Genomic DNA, 24,653 nt, shown 5'->3' with positions numbered 1-24,653 from the left:
GGCGAGCGAACAAGACACAGTAACGCGACGAGACAATCTCACGACGGATTTTGCTGTCTGTCTTGATTCACCACCCATAGCCGCACGAATCATCGATCTCTGGTATGAACTCAAGCTGCTTTCGTGCCTGCCATGGATGAACCCATAGAAAACGAAGAATCTTCCTCTCGTGCATGCACATGGCGATACCCTCCCAACGTGTGACCGACTCATGACCTGTTAGGGCCTAATGATCGTCCCTCCGACAACATGGGCCCTCGGTGCACTATTGCAAAATCGCCAGATCGATCTGCACGGTACTTGCCACGTGCACGTGTGCGCAAAGCAAACCCAACTTGTATCATAGTACCAAGATATTGCTATAGTAATGTAAATGTATATATAAGGTTGCTGTAATAGATTATTGCATTTTAGTGCAGACTTTCAGATCGGTCCTTAAACCCTCAAACTGCATGGTGGGTCCACAGATCTTACTGCCAGGTTAGGGTAGCTGGAACCGATCGATGGATACACACCCATGTTGTAAAACAGCTCGAACAAACTATCAAGTTGATCAAATTCTAGCTAGCCATAGTTGTTGGTGTTTAGTGGACAAAGGGTGGAAAATTTCAGCGATTATCTGAAGCATACCATATTAGTATTCTGGAAAAATGGATATGCCCATAGTTACCTATGTAATTAAGTCACTACGGGAAAAACTGCAGTTGCCGTGCATTGCATCTTTGCCGTGTGTTTCCGCACGGCAAAGATTTCTTTGCCGTGCGCACGTAGAAAAACGCACGGCAAAGATTTTGGCCACGGCAAACACAGACACGAGCGCACGGCAAATATTTGATTCACGACAACGACGGAAGAGAGCGCACGGCAAAGAAAGTTGCACGGCAAAGGACCAACATAGCGCACGGCAAAGATAGGCTACACGGCAAAGACGCTGGCACACGGCAAAGCAAAAAAGGCATCGCTGTGCACGCCTTTGCCTAGTGTTTTTAACAAACGCACGGCAAAGCAAGTCTTTGCCTAGTGTTTTTAACAAACACACGGCAAAGCAAGCCTTTGCCTAGTGTAAGCGCACGGCAAAGATGTAAAAACTGGATTTCTTCTCAGCTCAAAAGGTGTGGCGTGGTATAGTTATCAACAAACGAACGCTTAGCTCAGTGGCAAGGTTGCACGCTTTTTCTACTCTGCGTCCTAGGTTCGAATCCCAGACCGATCAGTTTGGAGCTTTTTTTTAGATAAACCATATTTAGCACACGGCAAACAAGCAACCTTTGCCGTGCGGCGTCGCACGGCAAAGACCTTGCCGTCGATTGCTTTACCGTGCGGTCTTTGCCGTGCGGCAACGCACGGCAAAGCCTTTGCCGTGCATATAAGGCTCTTTGCCGTGCAAATAGTTGCACGGCAAAGAAAGTTTTTCCCGTAGTGAGTAAACATCCGATCCATAATTTTGTATTTAGTAACATCTACTCCATGTTCGTGTTTGGTAGCATCCATACTCGTTTCGTATATGCCATAACCATTGGGGGTAATATGAGTTCATCAGACCACTTTATTTGTCCATCGCACACATACACCTCTTCTCTGGCTTTGTGGGAGCAAGATACCAAAGAGCATCGGTCATGTCGAACCACCAACTTCCGTGGCCATGCACCGCCTTAGCTTTGTTGATCGCATTTCACCCTCACCTCTTGCAAGTTGTGATGCATATAGCAACTGACCGCTCCTAGATTGCGTTTTACTATTATGCCCATATTTTCTTATAAGGTTTGTATTTGATTAATATAGAGCTTCAACGCATTCACAAAAATGAAACATAACATAATACTGTCTCAAGTGGAGATTCTTCTAGACATATATAATATTTAACTGATCTCTGTAGATATTCATACGGTCATACCAAAGTTGTATGCGCTAAATCTACCTAAAGTTGAATCCAATCGAAAGCCTAAGAGCATCTCTAGCCGTTGGGGCTCCCAAGCCAAAATCCGGCGCTATTTAGCACTGAATGAATGTAATTTTTGGCCAGGGGAGACCCATTTTCACAGCGGCGAGCCCAGGATGGATGATTTTTTTTTGATAAATAACGGCGAATCCGGACAAAATAAGGCGAAATTCGTTCAGACATAAGCGACATTTAAAAATATTTAACATACGTAGGCGCGTTCGTACATATATAGGCCGAATTCGTACATATATTTGAATTCGCCCAGATGGAAACATAAACTAAAAGTAACTACTACATGTCGTCATCTCTTGAGTTCCCGGCGTCCTCGGGCGGCGGCGCCGCCGGCGGCATCCCTAGGGGGGGAGTTGCAGCCTCGATGTGCGCGAGCACACAGGCGAGCATGCGGCCCGGCGCACCCCACCAGCGGTGGCGGCCGGCGGCGTTGTTACGCGCTGGAGGAGGGGGAGGACCGTCGTACGCTGCGAGTTCCCGTTCGTGCCGGAGACGGAAGAACTCGTTAGAGGCGTCGTAGTTGTCGGCGTGGTACCGCTCCTCCGCGCGTTGTTCGTCGGTGAGGGTGACCTGCACAATATCGATAGCGGCGTCCAGCTCGTCGCCTCCCACCGGAAGCGGTGGGATCGGGACTCCCCCCGCGCTCAGGCGCCATCCTCCGGGCACGCGGAAGTCCGGCGGCGCCGGGTAGCTCGCCATCTGCAGGAGTCCCGTTTCCCACTGGTGTAGGGAACGGCGGCCGAAGCCGTTGTTCGCCGCGCCGTGGCCCACCATTGCTCGCTGGTGGAGATGGATTGGGGAGAGAAGACAGGGCTGGGGAGAGGAGGGAGACGACGGTGCTGAATGCGGCCAGACGCGGTAGGTTCCGCGATAAATAGAGGAAGCCGCGCGTGGAAGCTACGCGTCCGGGGAAGTCTGACCGGCGGCAGGCTTTTGAAGTGCGCGGAAGACGATTGGCCTCTGTCGCCGACAAGTCGGGGCCACCATCCGCGCGCGCGCTTTCGTTTCGTCCGATGTCCCCGGGGGGCCGGGGATGACCTGGGCTCGCCGGACGGATGAAAGCCCAAATACTGACGAAAATGAGGTTCCGGAGGCGCTACTGAGCCGTTTTCGTCCACCCGGATGAAAAAAAGGGGGTTCTGGAGGCTTCTCGGAGAGACGGCTGAAGATGCTCTAAAAAGATGGTGGAATGAAACACTACGGCGAGTTGCACTTAGGTTAACCAGATGACTCAAAGGTACAAGCTGGCTTCTTTCCCGTGTGGTCTTCAAAAAAGTTTCAGGTACATGCTGGATTTTATATAAAAATAAAGAAAAGGAAAGGAAAGAAACCGATGGAATATTATTAGGTGAGCTGGGCCTTCCTTCCAGTTGGCCCAGGCCCAAGCAGGAACCAGCGAAGCGAGTTGGACCTCACGTCCGTGCACCACAGCGCTTCCTAGAGGCCATAAGGATTCAATCTGACGGCTGAACTACCTCCACGTCACCCATCGTGCGGCCCACGTTCTCTATCCACCGCCAGCTCATTCCAGCCCCAGGATCTTAAGAACAGATTCCCTTATTTATCTTGCTGTTTTCTCTGGACCACTTCTAATTTATGCGGAAGGAAATAATTGACGAAAATGGGGCTTTCCTTCCAAAAAGAAAAGCTAAATCAGTACATATTTTTTGATTTACTCTCTGACTTAGCTGGAATTTGCAAACCGGCAGGAGAATTTCTAATGACGCTTCCATTACATGCTTATCATACAGTGGATTATATGGTCCGTGACAACTGGAGTTGAGCAGATAATTTGCCTAGCAGGAGATTCATAACTGGACATGAGATGGCATTGGGCCCCCTTTCCATTATTTTGGCCAGTTATTTGTTTCTTTAAAGTGTCCATCTACTAAAACAGTTGTGGAGGAGATATCAAATAATTTATTCATGTGAGTTGTACATATCAATAAACATAAAATTAAGGACTTGTTAATGTGGGATCAAACTGGTCTGTTGTTAGGACCAAAGAAATAACTTCGAAAGGATTTCTTCGATGCCCTTTTGTGTCTAGAATCCTTGCAATTTCATTTACGCGTGTGTCGGATCAACAACGCTTTGTGAGTTTATTTAGCGCAATTTTTGGTTCTCCTAAACATATACACATAAACATAACGTTCGCGTTCTATTTTGTCGTGCTTATGCAATCTAGTTTTTCAAACAAAGTTGATTCCAACTCTCAAAACCTGTTTTTTTTTTGTGAAGTACACAATTTTACAAACTCTAATTCAAATCTTTACTAGAGAATACCTGTAGAAAAAAAATAGAAGGTCTTAATTGTTTGTTATTCCATGCCAACCATTTTCTCTCATTCAATTTCCCACCAAAACTGACAGAAAATACTTTATTTCCCCCAAGAAAATCACGAGAGGGTTGAGAAAAAAGATGTCCATATAAAACAGAGCACAAGGCCAAGGCTAGCACTTGGTTCTCCTGCCTCTGCCTAGTTCGCCACCACCGCCGCCACCCACCCCCTCATCCTTCCTCCTCCTCCGCTCCCGCAGCGTCCGCTCGTTTCGGTGGGAGGTCTTCAGGCGAGCAGGTTCCCCTACACCCGCCGGTAAGCACGGCCAGACATCCTCGCACCATTCCGCGCTCTCTTTTTTGGGGTTATCCATCCTAAATTTGGCCATGGAAACGGGCGGTTTTGTGCGTGGTTGAGGCTGGGGGCTCTCGAGAACCGTAGATCCAGTTCTCGGGCGGGCTAGATCTGATTGATTACCCGAGAAAAGATCAGTTTCCGCAGTCCTGCATGTACATGCGGTTCCTGCTAAAGCCATTTTCCCGGTCCCGGAGTTTACAGTTAGGACTTCGAACTGATGGACTGTGATGGGCGCTTAGATTGTGTCCCAGTAAAGTAGAGCGGCCAAGAAAAGGGCATAGGCGAGTGGACATTTGGATGCTGTTGTGTGTTTCTTGGCAAGAATGTGGTAGATGATTCGGCCATGAATTGATTCGTTGATGGATTTTCTTACATATTTTTGTAAGAAGAATATTTTTTTTATCTGCCTACTAGTATATATATGGAAGAAAAAAAGAATCTAGAAAGCAGATGATGTGGCCTGTAGTTGCTAAGATTGCTACTGCACGGTATTAACTTTTAGATTTTTTTGTTGTGTATTTTCATTTTTGTTTGTGTGGTTTATGCATTGGGATCTGGTTATAATAGCCTTATTGTGAAATTTATGCAACAGAGTCACCAAATCAAAATGGCTGACGGTGAGGACATCCAGCCCCTTGTGTGCGACAATGGAACTGGCATGGTCAAGGTTTGTATTGCTCCTTCTGGTCAATTGATGTAAAACCTTAGTCTGGACCTTCATGGTTCTAACTACATACTCCTGTTGATATTCTCCACAGGCCGGTTTTGCTGGGGATGATGCGCCAAGGGCTGTCTTCCCAAGTATCGTTGGGCGCCCCCGCCACACTGGTGTGATGGTGGGGATGGGGCAGAAGGATGCCTATGTTGGTGACGAGGCCCAGTCCAAGAGGGGTATCCTCACCTTGAAGTACCCGATCGAGCATGGCATCGTCAGCAACTGGGACGACATGGAGAAGATTTGGCATCACACCTTCTACAATGAGCTCCGTGTCGCTCCTGAGGAGCACCCTGTGCTGCTGACTGAGGCACCCCTGAACCCCAAGGCTAACAGGGAGAAGATGACCCAAATCATGTTCGAGACCTTCAATGTTCCAGCCATGTATGTCGCCATCCAGGCTGTGCTTTCCCTCTATGCCAGTGGACGTACAACAGGTAATTGTCTGACACATCATGTTACATTCACAAATGTAAGCTTCGTCCTTGATCTGAGCTGGGAAATAACAATTATTGGTTTTTCAGGTATTGTGTTGGATTCTGGTGATGGTGTCAGCCATACCGTGCCAATCTATGAAGGATATGCCCTTCCCCACGCCATCCTTCGTCTTGACCTTGCTGGACGCGACTTAACTGACTGTTTGATGAAGATCCTTACCGAGAGAGGTTACTCCTTCACCACCACTGCCGAGCGGGAAATTGTAAGGGACATCAAGGAGAAGCTTGCATATGTGGCTCTTGACTATGAACAGGAGCTGGAGAATGCCAAGAGCAGCTCCTCTGTGGAGAAGAGCTACGAGCTGCCCGATGGGCAGGTGATCACCATTGGGGCTGAGAGGTTCCGTTGCCCTGAGGTCCTTTTCCAGCCATCTTTCATTGGCATGGAAGCTGCTGGAATCCATGAGACCACCTACAACTCTATCATGAAGTGTGATGTGGACATCAGGAAGGACCTCTACGGTAACATTGTGCTCAGTGGTGGCTCAACTATGTTCCCTGGTATTGCTGACCGCATGAGCAAGGAGATCACTGCCCTTGCACCAAGCAGCATGAAGATCAAGGTGGTTGCACCACCCGAGAGGAAGTACAGTGTCTGGATCGGAGGGTCCATCCTTGCCTCCCTTAGCACCTTCCAACAGGTGAATCTTGCACATTTCTTTTGCTCAAATAGCAACCATATGCAACTTGATATATTTGAGTAGACAAACTATATATGTTACTGTACATGTTTGTTGTACTAACAGTGCATTCTGATTTTATGCTACAGATGTGGATCTCAAAGGGCGAGTATGATGAGTCAGGCCCAGCGATTGTTCACAGGAAGTGCTTCTAAGCTCCAAGTTATCTGGGTCTTCCCACTCTATTCTGGCTGTTCTTTTCTCAAGTTCTTGCCATGTAAGCTACTATGTTTGAGATTGTGGGGTCCCGTTGAGCTGTATTGCTGGATTTATTTGTTGGATCAAAATTGTGTACCTTGGTGGACTCGTAATATGTTCAGTGGGCTGCTATATTTAACCAGTGCTGAATCATATGCTGCATCTTCGAATTTTCGTCATGCCAAGTTTGGTGCTAGTGCTGTTCAAAAAAAAAAAAGTTTGGTGATAGTGTTAAAAGTATCTACCACAAACTTCTGTAAGAGTTTTCGTGTGTGTCCATTATCATTTCTTTTCTCCTGTACATTCACTTCTGAGTTCTGAGATATGTAATCTGCTGCGTTGCCAATTTGATTCATGGTTTTTGGTTCTAATTTTGCCCTGATGTACTCCCTTTCTTAGGTGGCCAAATACTGTGTACCCATTCCCAGCACTTGCGCAAACATTGTGAATAATCATTACCCCATTATTAGCAGATCTGCCCTTTTCGCTGTTTGCTGTCGATGATGAATGCAAGGAGCTCTGCTTCTTTGGTTGATACGTACCACAGAAAACATGGTTGTGAATAATCATTACCCCATTATTAGCAGATCTGCCCTTTTCGCTGTTTGCTGTCGATGATGAATGCAAGGAGCTCTGCTTCTTTGGTTGATACGTACCACAGAAAACATGGCATGTTGGTGCTACAGATTACTGAATGCACGATCAAGGCAGGAACATGGTAATGTACCTGGAGAACATGGGGTGCTGCTTTGTGAGCAGGAGGGGGGCCATTGATGGTTTAAAAACCTTGTCATGTGCAACCATTGATTGCTTCATGCGGTTTGGATACCTTTGTGTTGTGGCTTTTACTTTTAGATGTCTAGATTTGGATCTCAGCCCCGTGGTTACTCATTTACAGTTCTTTTTCTCATTTTTTTTGCTGCCTTTCTTTTGTTTGGATGAAATGAATTCTGGTGCACCGGCTGATGTCGTTTTTGTGATTTGTGGTTCTGCTGTGCTCTGAGTTGCGAACCAGAGAAGAGTTAGTAGCTATGGATATGGATATGTGGATCAGTTGAAGGTGGATTGGGGTCTGCGGACGGAAGAACCATTGGCCTGGCATCGTTTGATTTTCAATGCAGTTTGTGTGGTCTAGCTATGTTGTTGTGTTTGTGGATCAAATCGTAACCTGTGACTTCGACTGGGAGGCATTGATCCCGGCCCATCGGAACAAGGTCCGGGAGTTTCAGATCAAATTTGTGTGTGACAGGGGTTGCAAACCGCATCCCCCTTAATAAACCCGTAAAAGCACTATCTAGTTTAAACTATACGAGTACTAATTTGCTAAAAAAAAGTTACAAGTTACTTACTTGTTTTGACTACCGCTCTTTGCATCCCTAAGGCCAATAATACAAACCCGCCCAAACTATTGTTTCATATTTTCCTACAAAAACCAGACCATCATATATAACTTATCATAGAAAATATGCTATCAGTCATAGGAAAAATACACCATCACATATCGCGATTGACATGTATTGTGGTGCTTGATGCATCGTGGCGAGATTAAGATTGATCCTGTTTGTATCATAATCCAACCGGTGTATCGATTTGGGAGGTGGTGTTTTAGCTCAAGGTGTGTATGAACCTAGTATGAAAAATGATTTTTTTAAAATGTCAAAATATTTCAAAATAAAATTTCGTATGTACATCCGAACATTCTATGCTCGTACAGAAGTTTTCGGGAAAAAATAAAAATTATGTGGCCTATGTAAGAAAATAAAAAAAAATGTCTTGTAAATGATCATGTGGGAGCATCAAAATTTATCTTTTGATATGAGACACATTTTTTTTTCCAAAACTTGTGCGGCTTCCTTTTATTTATGCTGGGTTTCATATCCAGCCTACCCAACTTGCTTGGAAAAAAAAAGCTATGATGTTGTTGTTTGTCTAAAAACTTATGTGTGAACGTAAAATGTCTAGATATACATATTTCAATTTTTTGGTATTTTAAAATGTGTTTTCACGCGAGGGATTCATTTGCACCCGTGAGCGGGAATGGATTTCGGATCGATTCTTCCCTTTTTTCATGACTCACTAGACGAAAAATATTTTTTAAAATTAATGAAAAAGGTAAAGCTCAGCCTAGTGTCGAATTCAACCTAATGGAGATCTATCTTTTTGAAACGAGTAAAATCAGATTCTAAATTGCAGCATATAAATCGACCGTTTGTGAGTAAAAAATTCTTCTGTCAATTTCCTCTGCAGGTTTTATAGTTCTTAAACGCGTCTAAACTAAGTGGTCGATGCATGACGCGGCCATGACAACCCGTTCCCATGGCGGCGACCTCCACCACAGCCACGCTCACGCCGCTGCTAATCCACCTGCTACGCGGCGCCTCCGACCACGCCTCCGTCTCGGCCACGCACGCCAAGCTCCTCAAGGTCGGCACCGCCTCCGCCGTCTCTTCCTGCAACCACATCATCGCCGCCTACTGCAGATGCGGCGCCACCGCGGACGCCAACTACCTGTTCGACAGAATGCCCGTCCGGAATGTAGTCTCCTGGACGGCTCTCATGTCCGGGTACTCCATCTCCGGTCGACCCCGCGTGGCTGTTTCCCTCCTCCGTGCCATGTCTCACAGCGGCGTGCCACCGAACGCCTTCACCTTCTCGACTGCGGCCAGCGCTTGCGCACACCTTGCTGATGCTGGACTTGGGCGGCAAGTGCATGCCCGTGCCGAGGTCGAGGGCTACGCATCTGACGCCGTCGTTGCCACTGCACTCGTCGACATGTATGGCAAGGCCGGAAGTGTCGAGTGTGCACGTGCAGTGTTTGATGGTATGGCTGATCCGCAGAGGAATGTGGTATCGTGGGGCTCGATGCTGTCAGTTTATGCACAGAATGCGCTTGGGCGCGAGGCCATTCAACTTTTCGCTGAGTTCAGAACCAAAAGCAATGTCATGGCGCCCAACCACTTCATGCTGTCAAGCGTTGTGAACGCGTGCGCAGGCGTCGGGCGGCTTGGAGTTGGCAAGTCTCTGCATGGAACAGTCCTTCGGTTTGGGCATGGATGCAATGGCGTGATTGCTGTTGCTTTGGTTGACATGTACTCCAAGTGTGGATTCTACGAGTACTCAAGAAAGGTGTTCAACAGAATTGAGCAACCGTCAGTCATCTGCTATACCTCTATCATCGTGGCAGCAGCAAAGTATGGTTTTGCTAGGTGCGCACTCAATCTGTTTAATGAGATGATCGATCAAAATGTGCAACCAAACAGTGTTACACTGCTCGGTGTCATGCATGCTTGCAGCCATTCAGGTCTTGTTGACACCGGCCTCCATCTCCTCCACTTCATGCAGAGCAAATATGGCATCAATCCATGCGCCAGCCACTACACATGTGCGGTTGACATGCTCGGACGAGCAGGACGGCTCGATGAGGCATTTGAGCTTGCCAACAAAGTGCAGGTTGAAGGCGGTGACACCCTCATGATGTGGAGTTCATTGCTGTCAGCTTGCCGGATTCATAGGCGCTTAGATCTAGCCACCAGAGCTGGCCACAGAGTGTCAGAGTTCAACCAAGATGTAGCAGGTGCACTGGTAGTGATGTCAAATGCATACACTTCAGCCGGTCAGACTGACAATGCTGCTGCTGTATGGTCGAACATGAGACTGCAAGGCATACGGAAAGATCCTGGGTGCAGCTGGATTGAGATAAAGGACGTCCCCTACGTGTTCTACGCTGGGTTGGTATCACCCGCCGGTGCAAGGGCAGATGAAGTGATGATGTTGCTTGATGAGTTAGAGGGTAAGATGCGGGAGAAGGGTTACAATGGTAGACTAGGTAGTACTAGAGTCTTTGATGCTCATGAAGAGGATGGAGAGGACGGGAAAGGTGTAATGGTTGGAGTGCATAGTGAGATGTTGGCATTAGGGTTTGGTTTGCTGGTTATCCCCAGGGGGATGACCATCAGGGTGATGAAGAACCTGAGGATGTGCTGCGACTGCCATGATGGGTTCAAGCTCATAAGTGGCATTGTGGAGAGGGAGTTTGTTGTGAGGGATCTGAATAGATTCCATCACTTCAAGATGGGGTCATGTTCTTGCAATGACTACTGGTGATTCAAGGCTGAAATCAAAGTGGTTGTGAACTTTGTGATAGAGAAGGAAAAGAACATTATCTCATATCTGATTGTCTTCAGGTGACTCTGTTGGCATTCACCATACTGTTCTAGAGCATTTATGTGCTTGTAGAAACTGACCCAATCTTTGTATTGATTTTACTCTAACTTAATTCCAATTAGTTTGACCAATCATCCCATTTGACCTTGTGCATTCTTACTACAGTGGATCTGGTCTTTTCTTAAGGTATAAACGGGTATCTATCTGTTTAGTGTCCTGTGTTGAAATGCCTACAAAAAAGCGAGCATACAAAGGCACCATATGCAGTCATATGCTCCTGCATGTTCTTCTGGAGGTAGAGAATTCTGCAACTTTCTTTGAACACTACCAAAGGACACTGCTGCATATATATGGATAAACAAACAAAAGCAGTCTTCGACAAAATAACAAAAGGAGGTGAAATATTTGCCAGAGAAAAGAAGAACGTGGAATATCCTATTGCTGGAACTTATTTGTTATTGCTCTATGGATAACCATGGTAAAAACTTCTTATCCAGATGTCTAATGAAAGCCGTTCAGGTACTTCCCAACAAGCTACTATGATCTCCTCCGTATAAAAATAAACAAGCAGCGGCAGTCAATTGTTTCAAAAGCACAGGATGTTACAATTTCTAGATGGGCAGAGCAAGATCAGCATATTCTTGTGAACTTGACAAGATGGAAGGGAAGTCGACGAAAGTGGACTTCTCTCACAGGTTTCGGGCTCTTGTGGCTAGTTGTCCTGGAAATATTTTGTTGGATGCGCCTTGCATTTTTTTGAACACTCTGACAGTAGGAAAGGCTCCTACCGTCTCTCCACTTTCATTAATAAAAGGTTACAGGTTACATACTTACATTTGGTGGATCACCACCAAAAGCAGCACACTAAATAGAAAGTAAAAAGGAGTTTATGAAAGTGTGCAGGGAGTCTTTGGTTCTATGGACAAGAGACCAAAGTCCGCCTTGAATCTAGTCCTCTAGGATTGACAGCCAGGTGGAATGCCTCTAAAGAACCATTTGTTCCTCTCCTTCGATAGATTCCAGGCTGCAACCATAAAACTTTCCATAAACATGGGCTTGTTCCAGGAACTCCCAGCACTTTGAATAATGTGTAATCTGTCTCCATTTTGTTGCCATTGAATTCCCAAATGGTTCCAACAATTCTGACTCAATCCGCAGTGAAAGAAAAGATGCTCAACTGTCTCCTCAGGTGGGTTATCCCATAACAAGCAAGCAAAGTTGTTTCCAATGTTATAGTTCCTCCTGTTTAACATATTTCTAGTGTTGAGCCTATCTGAGACTAGGAGCCAACAAAAGAACTTCATCCTGGGGATACATTTAGATTTCCATCATGCTGAATATGCGAGGTCTGGACCTGCAACTCTCGGACCTCTTGCATAGCTTCCGGAGGTAAGAGGAGATAAAAGAGATCCGACAGACATGGGGCCGAGAGAAAACTCCCCACTGAAATATCTTCATTAAGAGCAAAGGAAAAAAGTATGGGGAAATCGTTCAGCAGCAATTTCAGTGAGCCAAAGGTCCTTCCAAAACAGAACAGTTCTCCCATTTCCAATCTGGCTAGAAGAAATACCCCTGTATATGGGAGTGAGCTTAAAATTTTCTTTCCACCATGACGAGCCACAAGGATCTGAGGCATGAGGAATTTTGTTTTGTTAATATGTATTCCAAATGAGTTGCCCCCAAGGAGTATCCTCTCTATTATAAAATTTATGCAAATACTTAAGCAGTAAAGCATCAATCTGGACCTTTAAATTTAGAATGCCAACTCCTCCTCTGTTCTTAGTCCTACAAACCATATCCCAAGCGGCCAGTGGGGTTGCATTTATCCCCATCATCAGTCTTCTTATTCCAAAGACAGTGCATCCTTATCTACTCACAGTGCTCAAGATTTTTGGGGTTTATCTTGATGGACCACATAGTGAATGTAGCTATAGGTGTGAGAAGTGAATTAATACATGTCACTCTCCCACTATAAGACATCATTGTATAGCTGGCAGTCATTTTCCTTTCAATTCTGCAAACCCAAGGCATAAGATCATGAACTTAAGGCTTGGTAGTGCCAACTGCCAAGAGTCAAACCAAGGTATGTAAAGGGCATCTGTCCTGTAGTGCAGTCCATTGCACTTGCAAGAGTGAAATAATATCTGCAGATAGTGATCAAGAATGTCTTTCATAACTTGCAATTGGTCCAGATGTGCAGGCATAATGATGATGGTATCATCAGCATATTGAACCACATGATAATCTTTGTTCACATCAGGAGACAAGGGAGCTCGCAAAAGATTCATTCTAAAAGCACTGTTGATGGCTGCCTGAAGAACATCAGCAGCTAAGACAAAGAGCAAGGGAGATAAATGGTCTTCTTGTCTAACACCTCTCTTACAGAAGAATTGCCTTCCTGGAACTCCATTTAAAAGAATTGCAGATTTTCCTGATCCAAAAATATAGGAGATCCATGCTATGATAGCAAGGTGTCATTGAAACCATTTGCCTCGTGATTTTTAACATAGCACTACAATCAATCGTGTCAAAGGCTTAGGAAGATTCAAGTTTTAATAGAATAATCTCTTTACTAGAGGTGGCACACGGATGAATGTACGCAAATGCCCAGGTTAAGCAATCCTTAATGTTCCTTCCTTTCAAAAAACCATACTGATTCTTATGAACTATGGCCAGAATAACTTTCTATAATATGTTCGTTAGCAGCTTAGTTATAATTTTGAGATAACATTTTAGCAAGTAATTGGTCTATACTCATTAACAGAGGCTGGCACAGGAATCTTAGGAATGCGAGGATATATCCCATATTAACACTCTCCAAGTTTAAGTTTCCTTCATCGAAGTTAAAACAAATTTTATAAATGTCTTCTTTGATAATATGCCAAAATGATTTGATAAAATGGCCATTAAAACCATCTGGTCCAGGGCTCTTATCAGCTGGCATCTTTTTCATGACTGCATCAATTTCTGCTTTAGTACTAATGGCTGAATTAATCTTGGCAAATCAAAGAACATTTCAGGATTATGAGGAGTACAAATCATCTCTTTATATGCATTAAACATAACCTCTTCCTATTATGTGCATGTTTATTAATTTCAGAACCATCCTCAAGTAGCAGTTGAGAGATATTGTTTTTCTATACCTTTCTGTTGCCACAGAGTGAAAGAGCTTTGTATTTTCATATCCCAATTTTGTCCACCGAATAGTGCACCTTTTGATACTCAAGCAAAGGAAGGATATGTTTTCTCAAAATTTCTCTGAATTTTTTTTCAGGCTGAGTTAAGTTTCTCCTGTCTTCCAACTTATCAACCTCACGTAGAGCTTTATTTGTATCCTCAATATATATTTTCAGTTTTGAAATAGATTTACTCCAGTACTTTAAATCATATCTCAATCTCTTGAACTTAGTATTCAAATTGGAAGCACTATTATTCTTCCAAGTTGGCTTCTCCCAAGATTTTTGAACTGTTTCTAGAAAACCAGAATGAGCTGTCCAGAAGGACTCAAACCTGAATATTTTAGCAGCTGGAATTGATGTTTGGATAGAAACCATAGATGGAGTATGATCAGAGACTGGCTTTTCCCTGAGTTAACACTTCAGTTTCTGGGCAATTAGCAGTCCAATGAATAGAGGTGAAGAACCAGTCAAGTTGCTCTAAAAGAGGATTTTGTTCCATATTACTCCACGTAAAGGATCTACCTTTGAGCATTTAATAGCACAACCACTAATAAAAAGAGCATTTAACAAAGCCAACTGATTTTCTTCTGAAATTAATCTTCTAATGTTCCAACATAGAATAAACAACTTTTGAGGAAATGCATTAAGAAAAAGCTAATTAGAACTGTTGCCCTCGTCCACCTGAAGTCTTGCGAGAAGTTTCTTTGGAGTCATCCCATCAGCAGGCACCCCACAAAGGTTTACATCAATGCATTGCATCACTGCAATAGGAGTTGGAGGTGGCATATCCTCCGTGTCTTCAGATTCAGCTTGAAGATCAGGTACACCAGGAATCACATCAATCAAGTCCTTGCTTGCAGACACCAGTGGAACTTTAGGAATTTTCCTAGCTTTAACCTTGCTTTTATATGGCTTTGCATCAGAGATACTTTTGGGTTTTTAACCCATCATACTTATTGCACCGAGGGCTTTTCCTAACAACTGAAGATTTAGTAGGAGCTTGGACTGAAATCTTGCCTGCTCATTGAGTAACAACAAGGATAATAACATGTTCTTCAGAAAAATCTCTAGAAGTTACTATCTGCTTCTTCTTAGGGCCTGAAACCGGAGGAAGAACAGCCAACTTCTCCTCTTTAGCTTTCTTCTTAGAATGCTGCATATCTCCAGACGCAGCTAACTGCCAAGAGCTGTCTGTTGGACTAGATATAACAGATGATTTTTTTTTAGGTAAATAACAGATGATTTTCGAGCTATTGTTTTCTTGAAAAACTCAAATGCTTCACCAAAAATTTCAAACATCACAGATACAGGCATGTCGATCTTCAAGGATAAAAAGGCTCTATTATCTAGAGATTAACATCTCGCACAAATAGAGTCTCGTCGGTTCAGTATCTAAATCATTCAATAGCTATTGGTTTTAGGCGTTTTTCATTCACATGATTTTAAAACAATGCCGGAATAAAAATAACATATGAGTACCTACTTGTGGTGTATGTGGTTGTGAGGATGATGATTTTTTGCATTCTCTAATTAATTATACAAGGTGCATGCTCTTTATTTTCAGATTCGTGATGCTTAGCAGCTCATGGAGGGCGATTTTTTTATAAACTCCGGACCGAATTGTCTGCCACCTTCTTGATCAATTGGACACAGAGTTGCACTGTAAATTTCCTTTTCTGTTTTGTAGGGCTTGACATCTTCATAATGATGTTATCTTTGGAGATGGTACTTGTGCAAAACTATACCCCTCCTTCCTTGATTTGAGACATTTTGTTGAGGACTCTAGCAAAGGTAAATATTGTGTGGGCATTCGTAGTGGCTCAGATCCTGCTGCTAGTGTAACACATGTTTGGTATCCTCCTTTGGGATGGGTAAAGATTAACCTGGACGCATTTTTTTAACCCTTTATCATCATCTGGATCCATGGGCGAGTTGTGTTTGATGTCCTTACGCGTATTTAAGAAACAAAACTTGTCTCATCCATGCCTATTTTCTTTTCTTCTGTACAATTTCACTGCCATGTAACCTCTAAGAAAGGATAGTCATAGCATTGTTGGGATGTCCTTAGACAAACTCTTTTTTTTCTCTTAGTTCATTGTTTTCTATACCAGCAAATATCCTATGCACAATGCACCATGCATGAAGGAAAAGGGAATAGACCAACATAGAGGAGCCCTGCGGTACTTCATTAAGAAGATTCTGCCCACTAGAATTCAAATTAAGGCCGACACTGGGTTTTGCGCCACCAAAATTCAACCACTTGTTGTTGTTGTTGTTGCTGCTGCTGTTGTCGTCGTGTGTGAGTGTCCTACTACTCACCACACATGAGAGCCTCTTTTCATAATTACACATTCGCTTCTCATGCGTGGTGCTCTATACCACCACCACCGTCACCAAGCTGGCTTAGCCGCAACGTCATACCATAGGATGGATAAAGTAGATAACGCATGACCATTAATAAAGTGGAGCAAATCCAAAACACTCAACTCTACATTGTTTGTGGAACTTGCGGATTTGATCAAAAAAATTACTCACTTGGATCCTTACGTTTGGCTCATGGTCGTTTGAGTATGTCTATCTTGTGTTTCGAAAATGATATAGAGTATACTGTGTTCATCATCAAGGTAACTGCATACCAATTCATCTTGATCTTTGCCTCTCGAGAGGACTATAAAGAATGTGCTATTAGAGTCTCTATGACAAAGGAAAGGCGAGATCAATGTGAGCAACCACCATAATTCGTTGAAATATATGGAAGGAATGCGACCCGAGATTTTTCTATAATTCTAGGCAACATTTAAGAAATCATGTGTGTCCCGCCATCGAGGACTTACCAAAGAACTTTCCACGAGTCGGTATTCAAATAGTAGTAAAGTAATTTGTATGTTGTGTACTATGAATGTCTTCTACTTGATTTGTTTGAAAACAAAATGCCCTAATCGCGGGTGATGATTTGGGGAGTGAATCAATGGCAGCTAGCCACGTGGCAATGAAAAAGAAAGAGTCCATCCGACCGCCGACCGTTCTTGGAAGAATCGGTCGGCTGCCGTTTCATCGCGCCATCGCGTAACACGGATCGGTCGGCTATCGTTTCATCGCGCCATGCATACACATGGGATCGATTGGTTGTCGTTTTATCGCGCCATCCCATGCGCGGGAAGGTAGGGGTGGTATAAATTTCGAAAACAAATCGCTCTCATGCAATCTTAATAAGAAAATTCATTGCTCCTTCCAGTTCATGAGGGGAAAAAAATGACAAACGACGAGTAACGAGCTCACTGCATCCGGTGGCAAACGGTGAAATTCGCCGAAATCACTGCTACAGTACATCCAAATGATAGTAGACGTTGCCGAGATCTACTATAATACTCCGTAGAATACTTCGTGAGAAAGAAAAAGCAAGTCCACTCCAACCAAAGGAGCGTCTGTCCCAAACTTCCTCAAGGAAAACAAACTGCCCTCGTCTCCATCGCCGGCGCCGCCGAAACGCACTTCATCGGCGTCGCCGATCCCGCCGCTTATCATCGCTGATCCCGCCGCTTGTCATCGCCCTCCTTTCGTCGAATCACACATGGAACTCTCCCTCTTGCTCGTCCTCCTCTCCTCCTCTCTATTGGTCTAGGAGTGGAGTTAAGATCTACCTGCTCGGACGCGATTCCTTTTCTTGGTAAGGAAGCCCTGTCTTGCTTGGATTGTTGTCCGGTTTCCAAGGGTGTGGTCTCTTCGCTGTGAACATCCATGTCCAGCCAGATCTTTCTTCTTCAAGATCGGCCTCAGTTAACCCCATTCCGTTAGTAGGAGAACGCCCCTGTTTCACCGTATGGTGATTCTTGAGGAATTCTCCAGGTCAATTCTTGAGGAATTATTCAGATAGTGAGCTGTTTCTTTATTTCTGCTCCTCATCTCAAATCCTAATTCCATGTTAAAGCAGGATAAACATGAATAACTACTGGTAAATGCCGCCAGCCACTACCATATTAGATTAGGTCTTACGAGATCTATTCTACACATGTGATCCTTATGCTAGTTTAACTAGTTCTTTAGATTTAATACTGGTTAGCTTGACGCAATTCAGCTGATTAAAATCCTTAATAATTTTGGTGGTCTCACCAAAGTACCGACTACCGAGTGAGTTGTACTCTAATTTTGGAGGCTGCAATCTTCACCAGTGTACTGTGGAACTTGTGTTGATTGAACCAATCGCTTGAGCATTAACATGGAGACTCTGGTTAAAAGTATTAGGATAGTTAAATGAAACCTTTGAACCATCTTAGTTCACCATATAAGCGATTTTGATTAAATCACAATCCGTAAATTTACAGCTGATTCTAAGATCACTTAGAAGTTTGCAGATGTGCTATGTGCAATGTGTGTTGACTGTTCGATAGTTCTTCCTAATTATTTTCTTGGCTGGGATTGCAGACTGAAGAAGTAATTGTGCCATATTCTATACATTTTTATATGGTATTTAATAAAAAGCATCAGTAGCGGCCTGGTACACTGGGAGAATGGAAGGCAATAACCTGCCCTGTGGAAACTTTATGCATGGAGCATCTTATGGCAGTTCAGACTTGCATCGCAACCCCATGCAAATACGTGCTCCAAACTCGGGTAATCAGGTCTTCAACCAATCTCAGATACCTGGCAATTTCCCCATGCCTATGAACCAGGTTACAGATTCTGATCACATGTCAGAGATTCTATTTGGAGAACGCAGGAAGCCTGATCACCACCAGGTCCTTCACCAGAACTATCACACGAAGGACTCCGTGACCATGAGCGATGATGAGGAAGGTCTGAATGAGGATACCACTGATAGCCAGAGCGGCAAGGGAAAGAAGGGCTCTGCGTGGCACCGTATGAAGTGGACTGATTCAATGGTTAAGCTTTTAATTACTGCAGCGTCTTACACTGGGGAGGATCAAGGAACTGATTTAGGAGGTGGTAAGAGGAACTGTGCAATGATGCAGAAGAAAGGCAAGTGGAAGGCAATATCAAAGGTCATGGGCGAGCGAGGCTGCAGTGTGTCACCGCAGCAGTGCGAGGATAAGTTCAATGACCTGAATAAGAGATACAAAAGGCTTACTGAAATCCTTGGACGGGGTACAACCTGCAAGGTTGTGGAGAATCCAGCACTTCTGGACCGCATGGATAATCTCTCTGACAAGTTGAAAGACGTTGCAAGGAAGATATTGAACTCAAAGCACTTGTTCTATGAGGAGATGTGCTCCTACCATAATAACAACCGGAATAGTTTGCCTGCAGATCCTGCACTTCAGCGTTCACTACAGCTTGCTCTTAGGTGCAAAGAGGAAAATGATCTGATGAGAGGAGCAAGTGGAGATGCTGATGAAGATGACCAGAGTGCAGACTCTGATTACGAGGAGGATAATTATGGGGAGCATCATTCAACACATACCAATAAGGAGGCCCTACCCATGCAAAAAAAGATGCAGTATATGGCGGATCATGAGGATGTAGGTTTTGGCAACTCTTCGAGCTCACATCATTGCAGCCAGAGGTCTAGTCCCCATGGTATCGCACTAGATATCAACAAAGTATTTCCAGATGGAACTAGCTTGGCTTTGGCACAAAGGGACCTGGTGTCGGAATCTGCAGAGCTTGAGAAATATCGCTTGCAAATTGAAATTCGGGAACTGAAGCTTGCACAGGCACGCCTCAAGTGGGAACAGTTATGTAAAAAGAAGGACAAGGAACTGGAAAGGATGAGACGGGAGAATGAAGAAATGGAGAATGGGAATAAACGCTTGGAGCTGAAGGTAAGGCAGAAAGCATTAGAGCTTGAACTCAAGCTGAAAGGAAATGGCAATCATTCATGACATTGATTTGGGCGATCAAGACTGACCTATAAGATGGTAAGCTAGCAATACATTAACATTACCTAGATAAAGCTCAGCATTAATCATTGGTGCAATTTTTTCCCTCCAGCAAGTCTGGTATTTCTAGGCTGCTAGGTGTTGTTTGATCACATTTTTTTTTAATATAGTAATTATATTGTACTGCAAGTTAATGCCATAACTGTTTCAAAATTTGGTGAGCTCAAATCATGTACTAATGTGGAATATAAATTGTTTGCTTAGGGAGCCTTGTAAATCATCTGATTTCTGTAGTTCTTAATTAATATGGAATATAAATTTCTTGCATTATTAGTTCGTTGGAGCAACTGAACTAATGTTTGGTGCCATATAAACAGTCGTATATTCGTGTTCTCTGTGCATTGCATCACTATTTGGAATGGTATGGTGACTGTACATGTACTCCATACCTTTTATGAACCATATTAGTTACAACTTATCAATAATAAACCCTTTGCTGGTGCTATCTAATAAAAATAGAAAAGGATGCATCGCGGATTTTGAAAATATTGGTTTTTCGTAAAACAAAGGAAAAACAATGTACTATAAGTAATAGTTGTGTCCTGAATCTTGGCTGTGTTCTGCCTATACCTGGGCATCTGTCGTTCGAGCCAAGAAAAGTCCGACATACTAAATATAGGCCCAGGCCCAGCCAAAAGCCCGGAAGCCTGTCGGGCCTGCGGCCGTGGGCCAGGCCGCTTCCTTATTTTGCATTTTTGGGCTACTCAGGCCCGGCCCAGCCATCGGGTCGACTTTTCTAGGCCCAGGCCCAGGAATTTTGGGCCGGGCTGTCCTTGGCCAGGCATAGTTCTGCCTGATGTTGTTTGTACCTGGTGTCAATTCTATTGGTTTCCAAAAATATGAAGGAGAGCTATCCAACTTATTATTAAGTTTCATGCAGCAACCAGTAGAACCAAAAGTCAAAACTGATAGAGAGAAAGTTGGGAAATCCACATATACTTCAACACCCCCTCTCACGTGTGGGTCAATAAGGCCTAGACGTGATAGAAAGAGAGCAAGAATTTTTTTTATTAAATTGCGAAAGCCGAGACTTGAACCCTAGACTTGTGCTCTGATACCATATTAAGCTTCATGCACCAACCAGTAGAATCAAAAGTCCAAACTGATGGAGACAAGTTCAAAAGCGCGCAGGGCATTATTTCCTAGTTTTGCCACTCCCTAGCGCCTATCTCGCCTAGCGCACACAAAGCACGATTAAGCGCGGGGTGTTTTGCTGCCGCCTAGCGCCTAGGTCAGGCCCCTTTTAACCATTGGAGAGAAAGTTGGGCAATCCACATATACTTCAACACTTGAACTGATATAAAGACTGCCAGAAAATATTACATCGTTTACAGATTGACCAACAGAAAGCTGAGAAACAACCTATTCCCTGCAGCTTTATGGTGTTATCTGGTATTGGGGTGTTCTGATGTGGCATGTGAGTAATTGTGACTGTGCTACCCCTTTAATGTGGCTTCTGGGTAGGGAACAACCACCTTAGGAATTCGCTGGCTGTAGCATAGTGTTTTCCGGAATTTATGCTGTTTATAATCATTTTTTTTGCATATAGTTGCGGACAGTTGTTTAGTACATTTGTATTTTAGCTAAAGTAACGGCTCACTTCTGGCACAATTTCATAGTACTAGAAATCTAAACCTGGGCTTTGACATACTAGGCTAAATACAATGTGACATACTAGGGTCGCGGACTACAGACCGCTCAGACTTCTGAACACCGTTAACCTTATCTCCAGTTTACCGCACATGGCAAGGTCCCCTGGATTTTCACATTCTGTTCTTTGTGCGTGAGATACCCAAGTACGTAGTATATCCTTATTTAGGTAGTGGTGTTATCAAGATCTTACTTTCACTGTTGAGGCCCTTGAGGGCAAGGGAAAACAAGTACTCCCTCCGATCCATAATAAGTCCATAGTAAGTGTCATGGTTTTCATTCAAATTTAAACTGCAACCATGACACTTGTTATGGATAACTGCAACCATGACACTTGTTATGGATCCTAGGGAATATTAATTATTCAAAGGCTCTAAGGAAGCTTTTGACATGCTGACCTTGCTTGTTAATACTAGCTGACACGAAAGTATCTTCTGGTTGGATAGCATGCTCCTTAGTCAAATAGTAAGACTGTTAATGTTTCTGCTTCTCTTGAATTCACGATGTTATTTGTTCTTTCAGGTTGTTGATGGCTTCTCGTGTTAGCGTAGAGTATTGCTAGACGGCTGGCCTATCTCGCTGCACAAGAATTGGATCTGATGGTGCACTTCTGTTGAGATGCCAGATAACAGAATTATTCTCCGCACTTTCAAAATTAAGGCAGAAATGAGTCTGAGAGCCTTCGTCAGTTTTTTTTTTTTTTTTTTGAGTCTGTTGTACTCCCTCCGACCCATATTACTTGTCACAGATTTTTTAGTACAGCTTTGTACCAAATCTTTTACTTGTTGCAGATTTGGTACAAAGTTGTACTAAATCTGCAACAAGTAATATGGGTCGGAAGGAATAATACCCTTTGCTTTAATGAGGTCGATGTGTACCAGTAACTCTGAATTGAGTGGATGTCTTGCTGGCCACAGATACCTGGTGTAAAACCCCAAGTGATTGCTATATGTTAAGTGCTACCATAAGTTTTTATCTGAACTTGCGTGAAATAGGTCGATGTTTGGTAGTCGGCTGCCAGTGCCCGGAAATGCATCTTTAACGGTGGTGAGTTTAAAATGCATCTCTGATGGCACTAAGGGAGATCTTAGAAATTCACGTCTAATACTGTAGGCATTGGAGGTGTGGGAGAGCAAAGGTATGCTACGGACATCAATAATAAAACATCGTTATGGGAATACATTTGACTATTTCTTAAAAAATAAATTGTACATCTTAGTAGGAATCGCAGATTATCTTGCCATTAACTGATTATGTTGCTTTCTATTTTCCTAAGAACCTCCAAAATCCAAGGCTCCAATGAAGGCCTTGATGCACATGCTCTCTAGAGTATCTACTAAAGCCTAACCACAATAGTTGCATTTTCTGATACTTCACCGATACATGTGGGGCATGTATCGTTGTTGTGTAGTTTGAAAGTTATTGCGTCGAGACTGCTACAAGTTAGAATGAAGAAATGTGATAACTATGTTATTATGTATTAGGAAGTAACTTAGCCCATGATTTTGTGATTAGTAATGATGTGGCAAGCTCAGCAGATCTGGAATTGTGGGCATTCCCCTTGATCCCTACCATTGTTGTCAATTCATATTGGAAATGGAGAAAAAGTGTGACTTGATTTTCATCTCACTTTCAAACAACAGATAGTGTTCGATTGATTAGTGTACCGCTTAATTTTTTTTTGTGTGGCAAAAGCCAGACAAATCAAAAGGGGAGTTCATTTTGTAGAAAAAAAAAGGTTATTATGCCTTGTGATATAAAGATGGGTGCACAACAGTTTGGTTTGCTCTTCCCTAACATTTTTTCTTCATGAAGTTCTGTCATATTGTTTGTATCCTTTGCTTCTTGCCACACATCAGGGTAGAATGGTATAAAAGTTAGATGACATAATTCGTTCAATTATTATGTTTATAATGATGGATTTCTATATAGTATGTAAGCCCAAAAAGGGGAAGGGTGACTTTTTCTTCCCTCTTCCAAGCGTCATATTGTACTAATTGCTTTCAGAAATTATATAGCACGCTTCATTATTTAGGAAGGTATTTCTGGGAGATTTATTTTGCAGTTTGTTGGGGTAATGGAAGCAGGCAATCAGGACAAATATATTCTTTTCTGAGAAGAACTTTCACAGGCTAACATCAGCTAAATAATTTTCTTCTGCAGGCTCTTCATGTTCAGCTTATGTTGACAGTACTTGGGAGTTGTGATGTTGTTACTACAAACATAGGAGGAAGTTTTGGTGTTTCAGCACAATTGCGTTTACTCCTGTTGGCTTTCAGAGTAGATGTCGTTCCGTAGCATTGTGCGCGATGTAAAGGATGGCTTTGGGAGCTTATCTCGAAGAGGGTTTGAGGTGAGGCTTCTTGGCCATCGCAGAGGAAAATCTCATAGTGCTGTCCACGAGTTGCATGACCCTGCTCCGGTGATCCAGAGCAGTTGCTGGGCTAACTTGCCTCCAGAATTGCTTCGTGATGTGATTGAGAGGTTGGAGGCCAGTGAGGCTGCATGGCCTTCCAGGAAGCACGTAGTCGCTTGTGCAGGTGTCTGTCGAACCTGGAGAGAGATGTGTAAAGAGATTGTTAAGAACCCAGAGTTCTGTGGAAAATTTACTTTTCCTGTTTCCCTGAAGCAGGTGATGATGCCCTCTTAGTTTTTTTTGGCTTCATTTTCATTTTTAACAATCGTACATCCTTGACAATCATTTTAGATTATACTCAAGATGATTTTATCTTATAGTGCTCTGTGAAATAAACAATAGAGTACAAGCATATTCCGTGTTAACCTTTTGGTTTTGCGTTTTCTTCATTTTTTTGTTTGTCCCCAACTTCTAATGGAGGCACATGAAATACATCTACTTGGTATTTCTCCCTCATTATGTTGTGGCCAACAAACATGATCTGACGATTTCTTGCCCCTCTAATATTCTTTAGCATTTCTACTCTTCGCTTGCTAAAGAAAGCATCCTTGTGCAACAAGAATGTGGCCTTGTCGTGGTTGATCAAGATGTGGCTGGAGACGGTCACGGCGGTGGAGGCGTCGATCACATCGACGAGGCTGTCGGTGCAGGACTCCAGGGAGAAG

The 24,653-nt window shown here is 43.5% G+C and overlaps 3 protein-coding genes across 3 annotated transcripts; all 3 read left to right on the top strand.

The window, feature by feature from the left end:
* Positions 1-4,419: 4,419 nt before the first annotated feature.
* Positions 4,420-6,861, top strand: LOC124651513 (actin-3-like). The gene is made up of 5 exons (XM_047190593.1): positions 4,420-4,550; positions 5,185-5,259; positions 5,351-5,744; positions 5,832-6,445; positions 6,574-6,861. The coding sequence occupies exons 2-5, from the start codon at positions 5,200-5,202 to the stop codon at positions 6,637-6,639; spliced, it is 1,134 nt and encodes a 377-aa protein (XP_047046549.1). The 5' UTR covers positions 4,420-4,550; positions 5,185-5,199; the 3' UTR covers positions 6,640-6,861.
* A 2,137-nt stretch (positions 6,862-8,998) lies between these two features.
* Positions 8,999-11,057, top strand: LOC124658158 (pentatricopeptide repeat-containing protein At4g15720). The gene has a single exon (XM_047196579.1). The coding sequence runs from the start codon at positions 8,999-9,001 to the stop codon at positions 10,784-10,786; it is 1,788 nt and encodes a 595-aa protein (XP_047052535.1). The 3' UTR covers positions 10,787-11,057.
* A 6,384-nt stretch (positions 11,058-17,441) lies between these two features.
* On the top strand, positions 17,442-22,252 carry LOC124653539. Its single transcript, XM_047192593.1, has 3 exons — positions 17,442-17,692; positions 18,448-19,901; positions 22,095-22,252. The coding sequence occupies exon 2, from the start codon at positions 18,534-18,536 to the stop codon at positions 19,863-19,865; it is 1,332 nt and encodes a 443-aa protein (XP_047048549.1). The 5' UTR covers positions 17,442-17,692; positions 18,448-18,533; the 3' UTR covers positions 19,866-19,901; positions 22,095-22,252.
* The last annotated feature ends 2,401 nt before the right edge of the window (positions 22,253-24,653 follow it).

This window comes from Lolium rigidum, chromosome 5 (genome assembly GCF_022539505.1).
Source record: "Lolium rigidum isolate FL_2022 chromosome 5, APGP_CSIRO_Lrig_0.1, whole genome shotgun sequence".
Classification (NCBI taxonomy): domain Eukaryota; kingdom Viridiplantae; phylum Streptophyta; class Magnoliopsida; order Poales; family Poaceae; genus Lolium; species Lolium rigidum.
The sequence above is the reverse complement of the archived record's forward strand: the minus strand, read 5'-3'. Positions and strand labels throughout refer to the sequence as shown.

Excerpts from the sequence above, each read along its gene's own strand:
- LOC124653539 (XM_047192593.1), top strand. The coding sequence starts at position 18,534 with ATGGAAGGCAATAACCTGCCCTGTGGAAACTTTATGCATGGAGCATCT.
- LOC124651513 (XM_047190593.1), top strand. The coding sequence starts at position 5,200 with ATGGCTGACGGTGAGGACATCCAGCCCCTTGTGTGCGACAATGGAACT. Across the intron at positions 5,260-5,350 it reads ATGGAACTGGCATGGTCAAG|GCCGGTTTTGCTGGGGATGA; the intron begins GTTTGTATTGCT and ends TATTCTCCACAG. Across the intron at positions 6,446-6,573 it reads CCCTTAGCACCTTCCAACAG|ATGTGGATCTCAAAGGGCGA; the intron begins GTGAATCTTGCA and ends TTTATGCTACAG.
- LOC124658158 (XM_047196579.1), top strand. The coding sequence starts at position 8,999 with ATGGCGGCGACCTCCACCACAGCCACGCTCACGCCGCTGCTAATCCAC.